Here is a 12,378-nt window from a genome sequence, read left to right on the forward strand (position 1 = left end):
TTACTTACTTATCATTAATGGAGAACTATGCTGTTTATTACCTGACTGGAATATTAATGAAATTTCTTGGTAGGCTTCCGCTTATTGTCTCCTTGGGTTGTGTCTTACACTCATTCACATTCCTCTCTTCTTGATACAACACTAGCTGTCTCACTGCTGTGATTTTATGATGATAAACCCCTTGAACACCTCTGTTTCTGAAGGATGAAGGATACATCGCTTTTAAACGAGTGCCTCCACACTCGGGTTTTGCTGCAGCTTTTCCGGTATGGCGTTAATATTTAATCCTTGCAGATTCGCTCACACCTCTTGATGGCAGCACCCCCCTTACCCAAGATGCTTTGCTATCAGGAGCAGCCGTGCCCTGGGGTGGACGTGCCACAGAGGAGAAAGTAGATACACACACAGGGGCAAAACAACAAATAGAGCTGGAGAAAGGTAGAGGAAGCCGGGTAAGAGAATTCTGTCCATTCCTGCTGATGGTAGTAACTTTCCACCACAGCCACATGACTCTGATTAGATTTGAGATTAGAGGGTGAAGAACTGTTCATGCCGACCAACTGTAGGAGATGTGTGTATCGTTCTGTTGATATACACATCCCGGAAGCAGTCATTACAAAAGGGCAGTCTATGCTTTCTGTTAGTGTGTGTGTGTGTGTGGGGGGGATTGAAATGAAGGATGAGATGCATCTTCACAGGATATTGATCACAGGGGGAAAAAATCTACATTTGTTCAGGCTCTGCTTTTAGGGACTTTAGAAATGAGAACATTTTTCATACGACGATATCTCTGCTGCCTCTGTGATAGTCCTGTTGATTTGAAGCGACACCAGGATTTTTCTTGTTGGAAAACTGGGATCTTGTACTGTTGCTTGCATCAGATTACCATATGAAGCAGTTCATACTGGAGAAATGAAATGCACTAAGCAAAAGATGAATTATCATTCTTTCCTCACCTCCCTATGTTTAAATACTGATTATTTGAGTTCTGGTAAACACTCGTGTGGAACAAATCTGACACTTATTTTCATTGATTAGTAATATGTGCTTGAGGCACACCATCCATTTTATGTGTTAATTGATTGCAGTAGACTCCATGCGACAGTATAATATTAGCTTGAGGCCAAACTAATAGATTTTTTTCAACACAGTATATTCATCTGCCTCTAAAAGTAATCGGTAAAGAAATTAGACCATTTTGGCGAGTTGCAGCAATTCATGCATTATATTTAACTATTATAAACCTATTTTTCATTGCTTTTTGGAAATCTGAAAAAATATTGTCTCTTAGTGATTGTATAGGCAGAAGCTGTAATAACATTTCTTGGTTGACATATACCTCTAACCATCTGACTGATGGGTCTAACACCTTAACTCCAGCTCCACCCCAACACCTCCACGCTGCAGCAGGAGAACACAACTTCTATTACACTCTGTGGGATAATTGCACTATGGCACATGGTGATAAGCGCCGATATGTCAGTGATATTTTAATCCCTACACCTTTCTACCTGCACATGCAAAAATCAATGATGTTTATTAGGGATGTGTGCCACTTAACACCAGCCTTAAAAAGTGCATGTAAACTCAAATGTCCCTAGGGACTCTCAAGCTTGTGCCTTGCAAAACGTCTTTTGCAATGACGTTTTTCTCAGCGTTCTTCTCATGCAGGATGATATCTGGCCCCTCCAAAGTCGCTTATGCAAATACATGTGCATGGCTAAGCTGGTAAGGGAGACCTCGGTCCCTCTGAGAACGGAATAAAGGTTCGTGTCGACAATCAGCTTTGATTTGTGATCCATCGCTCACCTTACTTTGGCAGTCGGGCACGACTTCAGCGGAGAACGAGGGAGCGGCCGGCTGGGCGAGTCATCACTGGCGCCCCCTGCTGGGCTCCATCGCCCCCAATCAGCCATATTGTCCTGCTGCTTCTCGACCCCTGCGCCCGCACCTGTTAATCGCGCCCGCTGAAGGATGACCTGTCATGACTGCTAATTGTGATCTTTGACCCTGATGAGCATGTCAATCACTCACACACCTGTGTATCGTCTGGCTGCACCATGGCAACAACACCAGCATGTCAGATGACATTGGGGCCAGTTGGGGGACTTTTAGTTGAGCTGTCATCTAAAAACATTCATCTATTTTGTCTTAGCTGATGATCTCCTCAGAACGAAAGACATTTAAAAAATCTACATTAGATATAAATTTTTTACTTAGCTGTTTGTTTAACAATATTAGTCTTGTTTATGTTTCATTTCAATATTTACCATTTTGCCCATGCAAAATGTTTCCAAATGGAAACAATGCTTTAAGGAAACTGCCTGTGCATTGTTGGAAGACAGTGAGATCCAGCTGCCATTCTGGTGAGACCACAGCTACATACTGCATGTAGCACAACTGGGAATCAAACCCGAGTGCCAGAACTGGGGGCTCATATCTGCGCTTCTTTGCGTGTGCACTTTGCAGCAGCACGTTTATCTCAGGACAGCCCGTTTCAAAGTTGTAAGTCTGTGGTTAGCATAGCCGGCAGCACCAGCACTTGTTCTAATACGGTCGGGTAATTACGTCTTCCTACAGGATCCTCACTGCAGCCTTCAACAGATCTAACCACAACAGTCCACAACTGTCAGCTACACTAGGTACAGAAAAACACAGAGTGTATGACATCAATTAGCCTGGCCAACACAAAGGCAGGATGCACAGCCTCCGTTTCTGAAGTTATCCTGACACTAATTAGACCACTATTTAATCATCTCAAAACCTGTACAGAAGCAACACTGCAAATGTGTTTTTTTTGTAGATCTGGGATGTTAGGTAAACCACACAGCAAGCAAATAACAGAAGAGCAGTGTCGATTAAGTGGGTTTGTATTCTGTTTGAGATGACTCAAAAGCAGGAGACAAGTTTTTGTTGTGTCACAGGTAAGACCAATTACCAGCAACATAGGTGTTGCTGTAATAAATCTGTGTAGAGAGGTAACGTCTAACGAATGTTTTTGATTTTAGTGAGGAATGAGGTCTTTGTCATTAATCCGTTCCTTGGGATCCGTTTCAAAGACACGTCTGAGGTGTTGTTTTTCCCTTTCGTTTTTTAAATTGCGTTAACACCGCCAGGAAGTGCCTGCCTCTTTCTTATTGTTCGTGTCCTTTGGGCCCCAGTCGCAGCTTTGACGCTAGCTCACTGGGCCTCCCTCTAACCGGATGGCGTCGCTGTCTTTCAGAACCACCAGGTGCGGACAGCGCTAAATATGTGGTAAAGCGTTGTGTGAAGTCTGCGATATAACCGACACAGTTTTCACACAGTGGGTTGGCACTCATACTCTCTCTCGCAGTACAGTAATATACATGACACTGTTTAAATCACGGTAATATGACTGGCACAGACCGGTAACAGTTTAAAAAAGAGCCAATGAAGGTGCACTGATGTCTACTTCAGAGTAACAACAGTATCAACACCGGAGCGTATCGATATATATATATATATCTCGATAGTTGTGGATATTTTAGAACTGCACACAATTATATATATATATATATATATATATATATATATATATATATATATATATATATATATATATATATATATATATATATATATATATATAATTGTGTGCAGTTCTAAAATATCCACAACTATCGAGATATATATATATATATATATATATCCACAACAGTTGTGGATATTTTAGTCAGAACTGCAGTTTTTTAGTCGATACATACCAAGTCGACAGATTTGGAAAGTTTGTGGTTACAATTGACCTCTCGGCCACCGTAGTGATGTCAAGGCCCGTTTCACAATCCCATGATGCAACAGCAAACAAAGGGGCAGAAGGAGGCCGAGTGACGTCAGAGGCGTTAGCCGGACAGAAAGTTTTCTCGCGTCATGTCGCCCGAGTGAAGTGAAGACGCCGCGTATGAATGTGTCGTCGAGGCGCAGCCGTGATGTGGGACGCGTCCGCTGGCCGTTAACTGACCAAAGATATAGACATTGTGCTTCAGAAGTGTAAACTGATGCCTAACGTTAGCTAGCTGGCTAACTCGGGCTGTCGGAGCTCTTCTGACCGAATAAGGCGGGCGAAGGGCTCGCGAGCTCGGCTAGCTAACGCGGCTAACGCGGCTAGGCTAACGCGGCTAGCTAGATGTTAGCATCCGTCATAATATTTGAGGTTGCTCACAGACCCGCGTTAACGTGATCTGATGGCCCTCTGAAGCACCATGAGGCTCCCGTTAGTTGACAGGGGAGCGACAGGTGATGTTTGCGCTTCTTTTTACGTTAATTTATTTCCAATTTAATATCTTGGCAGAAAATAAATGTTCGTACTGTATTGTATTGTCTTGGCTAGCTAGCTAGTTAGCATTCCAACCTGGAGGCTTCAGCTGTAGCTGCTAAGGCCTCCAGTCCTTTACTCTTTAAACATAAACTGCACTTATGTTTTAAGAAATCGCTATAGCGGTGTAACATTGCTTTATTATATTTACTTAGATTAGAATTGTTTAGCTATAGGGTAGAAATACTCAAGCATGTTAATGAAGTGTTTAGTATGCAGTAAGTGTTTTATAGTAATTGCAGAACCTTTTTTCTTTCTGTTCTAGAGATGGCAGTTGCGGTTGGCTGTGTGTAGTAGCTATGTGCATCTGTTCACAGCCACCTTCCTCTTTCTTGGGACGTTCTTTGTGAATCATCCTCTAACAGGAAAGTGGAGGGAGTTTTCAGGATGAAGAAAATTAGTTTTAAGACAATTAGAAAGTCATTAAACATAAAAGGGAGAGAGGAGAATGAGTGTGCGGTGTCCCAGCCTGACCTGTCTGCCCATTACCCTGTGGACGATTCCCTTTATGGAGGCTGCTACAGCAAGGAGCTTGTCGGGTGCGAGTTGGACAGCGAAGAATCGAAAGAATGCAAAAACCGAACCAAAGGTGAGAGTCTCATGGGTTCTCTAAAACGGAGGCTGTCGACAAAACAGAAGCCAAAGGTCAAAGGGAGTTCTCCGTCCGTTTGCTCCTTAGAAGAGGACGCGTTTTCCTCATCCTCCGCACCCATCACTTTCAGTGACCTCAGATCCCAGCGTTCTTCCCGCTCCACGTCTCTGCGCGGTCACCATTACAGCCCCACGCCGTGGCCCCTCAGACCAACAAACTCAGAGGAGACCTGCATCAAAATAGGCAACAAGGTGAAGCCGTTGATCAGCTCGTCCGGGTCCAGCCCGTCTCTCAATGGCGTTCGGAAGGACTTCCGCGACCTCCAGCAAGACCATCTGTTTGAGGACTCCAGTGGTTCGTTGAAGAGTCCTGACCCTCACGTTGGCGATTTGCATCTTGAACTTGACGACGATGTGCCTGTAGTCATTGGTCTCTCAGCTCAGGATTACATTCAGTACACGATGCCTTTAGACGACCGAATTTACCCCGAGGAAGGGCCTCCATCTTTCTGCTCGGATGGAACTTCTCCCATGGATGTGGTGCCACAGGCAGAAGATCGTTCCCTTGGTGTAGATGAGGGACCCGTCGATCACGATTTGCTGTCACCGGACATCTTCATGGAGCCATCGGTCAACAGGCTTCTGTTGACCACTGCAAACGCACTGCTGCAGGGCTCCAGGCTGGAAGTCCCTCTTTCCCCTTTGCTACCTCCGCTGCCCGGGGGTCGTCTCCCTGGAAACCTGTCCGACCTTACTGGAACGCGTGCTCAGGTTGCAGAGTCGGTCATTCACCATCTCAGCTTCGACCCCACCTCGGCGCCGGGAGTGCGGCGGGTCTACGACGCCGTGCAGAATAACGGGCCCATGGTGGTCGCCAGCCTCACCGTCGAGCTCAAGAAACTGGCCAAGCAGGGCTGGTACTGGGGCCCCATTACACGGTGGGAAGCTGAGGAGAAGTTGGTCAACCTCCCGGATGGTTCCTTCTTGGTCCGAGACAGCTCAGACGAGCGCTATCTCCTGAGTTTGAGCTTTCGCTCGCAGGGAAAGACGCTCCACACGCGGATAGAGCACTCCAACGCCAGCTTCAGCTTCTACGAGCAGCCGGACGTCGAAGGCCACACGTCCATCGTGGATCTCATCGACAACTCCATCAAAGATTCAGAAAGCGGAGCGTTTTGCTACTCTAGGTCACGCTTGCCTGGCTCCGCCACGTACCCCGTTCGCCTGACCTATCCCATATCACGATTTATGCAAGTGCGATCGCTGCAGTACTCGTGCCGCTTCGTGATTCGTCAGTACACACGGATTGACCTGATTCAAAAATTGCCTTTACCGAACAAAATGAAAGATTACTTGCAAGAAAAACACTACTGAACCTGTTGGATTCCAACTTATGGGACATGATTTCTTCTTGCACTTTGGCATGACAACACACAAGGTTTTACAAGCATTTTTGGGCTGAAACGATGTCATTTATCCATGTTTTACTTTTCTGTCAGAAGAAAAGGGTGATGTTTGTTAAGTGTTAGCCTAGGTGATTCAGCAGTGGTTGAGCAGGTCCTGTGTTGACTGTGGATTGAGTTATGTGGTCAGAGAGTTTGGTGGAGACACCGTCTGCATGCTTCTTTGGAATTGTGTAGTAGCTTTTTCTTTTCAGGATCAAAGCAATCTAAAGAACAATGTTATTTTAATTGTGTACACCACAAGTAGGGCATTCCCAGTTTTTAGTGTGCAGTGCACAGTGGTATTTTTGCCTTATTGATGTTTTTTGATGAGGGGTGAGTGAGGGGTTTTAAAATGGAATCACTTTTTTGGTTGGTTTTTTTTTTGTTTGTTTGTTTGTTTTTTTTAACACCTGTCTTTTTATATATTTTTTATAAGTAGCACTGTTCATAAACTACCCATGGTCTCATCAGGAATACATATTGCACTATAGGAATTTAGGCAGTTACACTAATAAGCTATATTAGCTGGTCATATTTAAAAGAGCTCACCCTCTCCACTTAAAACATTTCTGGTTATTTTTTTTATTATTATTAAATTCTATAGCACACATGAAGCCAAGGACAGAATAAACTTCTTTTAAACTGATTTTTATTTTTATAGAATTGATATTTGGTTTGACCTGCATTATTCCTGTATTATTATACAAGTTAAATCCTTTGGATATCTCACCCAACATTCCTTTCCTGGCTTGTGCTATAGATACATTTTGATCATTGCTAGAAATGTGCAAAAAATGAATGATGGAATAGACAAGTGAATGGATCATTTTTAATGGTACTGTTATTTCTCTCTCACTGTTTTGCCTTCATGGAATACAATTGGCTTATGTGTTTTGAGGCATCATATTATAAGACAAGAAACATGCATGTGGCTCTCAACATTAATTTTATTTTTTTAAGTTCATTAAAAAATGTATTTGTGTTATCTGGTCTAGAATCCTTGCATCCTAGAGTCTTGAATCCTAGATTCTTTGTTTACATTTAAGTTCACCTATAGCAATGACTCGGTTCTATAGCACAGCGTCCCTGGTCTTGTTCTGATGTCCGAAGGCCTGCAGAGCTCATACAAAAATCATTGTGATCGTGTTGCCTCATGTTGTGACTCCGATTTGACATGGAGTTTGTGTTATTGCGTAGGTCTGAGTCTGGGACGAGCTTGTGTTTCATTAGAACACCTAATGTTCATTTATGTGGTCCGTTACAACACCAGTTTGTGTAGTTGCACTGTTCAACCCCACAAGCCATTAGGTTTGCGACAGTATGCCTATGAATAAATGCAGTGCGTTATCTGTAGCCTATTGCGTGTGGCTGATTGCGAAGGTCTAAATCTCAGCACCAGTTTTGATATTCCATGTAGTATGCAGCCTTACTGAGAGACCAGCAGGTGTTTCTCCTGGTTTAGGGCAAGCTGTTGACTGGGTCTCCCTTGGACGTGTGTGGACATGTGGACGTGTGTGTGGACATGTGGACGTGTATGTGGACGTGTGTGGGGACATGTGGACGTGTGTGTGGACGTGTGTGTGGGGACATGTGGACGTGTGTGTGGACATGTGTGGACGTGTGTGTGGACATGTCCTAGTTCTTTTTTCTTTACTTCAGTCTCATGGTATTTTTACGGCCATCACCACTGTTTGCCTTTTAAATGTTTGCCCACTACAGCAAACTTAAAACGAAAAGTCCCTTTTTTGGAGTTTGAGCCCTTGACTTTTCTGAACAAGAGCTTGGCTCAGGGTAAGAGCTCCGTGTCTGACGGACATGGACGTCAGGACGTGCTTATTGGCCGTGGCACGAGTCTAGATTGCTTCTCTGATTACTTGAATTTGTGATTAGGTTGCATTGAGTTGTGTGGATGATTTAGCAGTTGAGTTGTGAAGCTGGAGATATTTGGTGTGTGTTGTATTTTGATTGAAGTCATATTTCCTGTGTTACAGAAGGACTTGTGCAGCCACTTCACCGTATGGCAGAAAGGTTCATAATGCTGTGACACCAGTGAACAGTGTCCACTCATCCTTGTTGAACTAGTTATTTTCCATATACCTCTTCAAGTTGGTAGATTCAGCATCAGTGTGTTGGTGAACATATGGCAAAGTGAGGTATAATTTCATATGTGGTGTGTTCCCTTGTGTTGTGAATGAATATTGATTACCGATCGGTCTGATCGGAAGTATTTTTGGGATCTCTTTTGTTGGTACCTTATTTTCTGTGTTTTAATATATATGGCCTGCTTCATTTTGGCCTTCTGGTTAATTAATAAATGTGCAGGGCTGAATATTGGCCTAGTTTATTAATTAACAGTAAAGGCAGGAAGTCAAAAATGTTGGATTTGCTGTGACGGAAGATGTGTAGGTGTGAGTGTTGATTTTGTGCTGTCTTGTCCACCCATGTGTGACTCCAGCAGAAACGCCATCATTGAACGTTGACGGACATTGTAGAATATTTTGAATCTTGAAAGGGAAAGCTGTGTGTGGATTTATTGCACATTTTGAACTAAATGTTTCTTTTTATACTTACTCTAAAAATGTTAATAAAAAACTTATTCTCAAAATTGTTTGTGTTCTTCTTCATGAGAACGTCAGACATACAGCTTGTAGAATGTATGTGATGACCTGAACTTCTGAATATCCCTCCAGATACTGAAGTACACACAATACTAAGTTCTGGGTGTGGTTATAGAGTGTGTGTTTATATGCAGTGTGGTCGTGGGCAGCTGTTGGTCCAGTGGAAGAGTTTGTGTATGTCGGCAGTGAGCTCTCACATCTCCCCAGCACACTGCTGGGACTCTGGAGAGCTGTTTATTACACATGACGAATCATCATCTGGATATGACCTCCCTCCCCCTGTGCATGCTTTAATTGGTTTCTGTGGAAGCTCACGTCTGTAATGTGCTCTCCACAGTCCTGCGTCTGCTCTGTAATCAAAGCGGATGCTAAGAGTTTAGACACGTGTGAGTTCTATATGTGTTTGGTATGGCCAGATTTACCAGCTCATTAGAAGTCATTAGTTGTTTTTCCCACCGACGTTGTTTGGATGGACATGCAGTGCAGTCACAGCCAAACTAGGACCAAAGTGACAGTCGTCACGCGCCATCTAGGAATTAAAGCGCGTAGGCATCACACAAATTAAACCGTCACGCTGTGTGCTTTAACTTAAATTTCTCGACTTTTTTTTTGGCCAAACTCTTCTTTTATTCAAAGCTAAGTTCCAACTTATTGAGGTCAATAAAATGAAAAATAATGAAATAAATTCAATGAAATTTTCTTGGCAGTATCCACCAGAGGAGAAGCAACATTGCACAGAGCCAAACGCGGCGTCTCCGAGCACATCTGAATCATTTGGAGAGGAGACGAAAGCGCCAGATGAAGCAGCCCTCTCCTCTTTATAAAAAATGAGCCATTTATTTTCCCAGCCTTCAAGTGAAGGTATAAGGTGCCCCTGTCTTCCCAGACTCAAATCTACCTCCCTTGATGTTGCAAACGCGCAAGGCGGTTCACGCTGAATACTGCCTATTAATATTCATTATACCTCCATCTAGCCTGGGGTGGAGGGTGGAGAGAAACAGCCTATTTTCTGCATTATACTTCTGCCTTTAAATATTAAACGCAGCTACAGTTGTGTGGCACGTGCTCGTGTCTGTCCTCGCACGTGCGTCTGTCGCGTGATCGTCATTACCGATTGGGTCGCGGTTCCATTTGATATCAGTACCTGAGGTGTGGACTCCACCATCCCAAGCCAAGGGAGAGATGTGGGGGCTGCCCTCTCTCCTTTAGGCCTCCTCACGTGCACGAGCCTCGCCTGAAGCGCGTGCCCCGCTTCCTCCTTCTGGTGCGCAATAGCGCGGGGGCCTCGCGCGCTCGGGCTCGCGCTGCGCGTCTAAACGGGGAGGCTCGCCGAGCTGCACCGTCTCTCATACTGCCGTTGTCTTTATGCGAGGAGCGTGCCATCTGCCTGTAGCCCCAGAAGACCCGTTTCTGAGCGCGCCACATGCCTCCACATTAAAGGGAGACTTATGCAGCCCGGCACCCGCTCCAAGATCCATCGCTCTCAGAGATGAGCTCAAAGAGTTCGGCTGGGCCGAACCCAGATGTGGCGCAACGTTACATTTCATTGACATTCAGCTGGAGCTTTCTGGGAGGATACCATACAGTTCCCACTACCATGCAGGGGTTATTTATAACTTGTCACACTTTACTAGCAATTCTTGCACTATTCTTTTTTTTCATAAGAGACAATGAAGCGACATGAAAAGTGCTGATAAAAAGCATGACTCCAGTAGCTCGTTTTCTTTCCGGCTAAGGTACTTCTCTGGAGTAGGGAATGTCAAATTAGCGCAACGCACGCCAGCCCTTCCCAAGAGGTCGCGCGCTCACGCACGAGGCCGGACTGCGGTGCAGCCAGCAACACTTGAGTTAAAGGAGCACGCCTAATTAATTGACATTCCGGTCATCGGGGGAAAACGCGCACATTAAACCAACAACAACACACTAGCAATTAAAACACTTGCTACTTCAAGCAGAGCACACAACTTCCAAATATCATACCTTTAGTTGTAGTTCAGCACATTAAGATATGGAATAAGCCTGCATGCACTATAGGCTTCTTACAGAGAAGAGGTAATAGCCATTGCAATTTATAGGAATAACTGATAGGATTGGCTAGTTTTGCTCTGCAACATCTCTGTCTTTTTTCATTCCTTTTCGGCAATGCGTGTCGGCCTTGGCAACGAAAAAGGATGAACTGCAATTTGCAAAGCAAAGGAAGGTGTAGAGCTAGTCTAGCTTTGATATCAAGGGTTAAAATACATGCGCTCACTTTTCAAGACCAGCACAGTTCACTTGTGCAGGGCTTCATTCCCTGGGGACGTTCAGCTAGCCCAGTGATAATTAAACCCAAAGCAAGTGTGGCCAATGCAAACCTATTAGAGTTTGTTTTCAAGTATTTTGAATCTTATTTGGTTTCCTTATTTAGCATAAATGTAGCATTTTATACAAACAGAGTAAATGTATGAACTAAACGGTTCTTGCTTGTCGATTGATGTGCGTCCACACAGCACGAGTTTGTGAGCTGCACGCTGCTTTAAGAGAAGAAATGATTAGCAGTGTGTACTGTATCATGAGTAGTTTAACATTCACATTGGTTGAGATCTCTCTTCTGAACTCTTCTATATTTTGAGGCATTGCCGGTGGGGTTGTGAGCCCTCTTCATTGCACCGTTGATGGTGCACAGATCCTCTGGCGTTGAGACTGTGGCGGTGCTGCTGTTAATACGCTGGAATAAAGCGCAGGAAAGTGCTCAGTAATGAACGCTAATGATCCGGCTTGGTAACTAACCACTCTGGTGTTTGGAGAATGCAATTCAAGTATGAATGCATTAAAAGATGTTGATACATATTCCTGGTGTAGTGTGAAAAGCACCATAATTTCATCCTTGTGTGAGAATTAAAGCCTTCCACGGGACCGTGTTGGACCTTTGCATAAATGGTATGAAAAGATCCAGTGTTATTACGTGAGGAGCTTTCATAATGATTGGTTATGATTGCTAAAAAGTTTGAAGTCCATCTTCATGAAAAAGACATTCATTAGATGCTTCCACTTTTGAAGGTGTTTGAGATTCGCACTCGCGGGCAAGAATAAATGTGTGGTCTCATTAATTTCATGCATCCCCTGTGGTTTTTCTACCAGAGGAAGGCAAGCACTCAGCCCAGGCACATCTCACATGTGTGCTTTAGAACGATTTCACGGGTTTCTTCTGCGCCTGAACCTTTGGGCTCGTCCCTGGAACAGGCTGCCATACATTATTGATTAGGCTACGTTTCCTCGGCGCCGCATCTGTGAGACTCCGTCGCGAGCGTTGTCTCCGTGAGGAGTGTGTCGCGCGCCTGACAATGAGAGGCAGCGTGCAGGAGCCTCCACACCCGGGCTCGGAGACTTAATGAGAAGGAGGCAAAGGCTA

At 44.4% G+C, this 12,378-nt stretch overlaps 1 protein-coding gene across 1 annotated transcript; it reads left to right on the forward strand.

Annotated features, from left to right (window-relative positions):
- Positions 1–3,833: 3,833 nt before the first annotated feature.
- socs6b (suppressor of cytokine signaling 6b) lies at positions 3,834–8,962 on the forward strand. The gene is made up of 2 exons (XM_076981394.1): positions 3,834–4,254; positions 4,599–8,962. Exon 2 carries the CDS (start codon positions 4,721–4,723, stop codon positions 6,296–6,298), a length of 1,578 nt encoding a protein of 525 aa, XP_076837509.1. The 5' UTR covers positions 3,834–4,254; positions 4,599–4,720; the 3' UTR covers positions 6,299–8,962.
- The last annotated feature ends 3,416 nt before the right edge of the window (positions 8,963–12,378 follow it).

Source organism: Brachyhypopomus gauderio, chromosome 19 (assembly GCF_052324685.1).
Source record: "Brachyhypopomus gauderio isolate BG-103 chromosome 19, BGAUD_0.2, whole genome shotgun sequence".
NCBI lineage: Eukaryota > Metazoa > Chordata > Actinopteri > Gymnotiformes > Hypopomidae > Brachyhypopomus > Brachyhypopomus gauderio.

What these genes read in the sequence shown, in the direction of transcription:
- socs6b (XM_076981394.1), top strand. Translation starts at nt 4,721, where the DNA reads ATGAAGAAAATTAGTTTTAAGACAATTAGAAAGTCATTAAACATAAAA.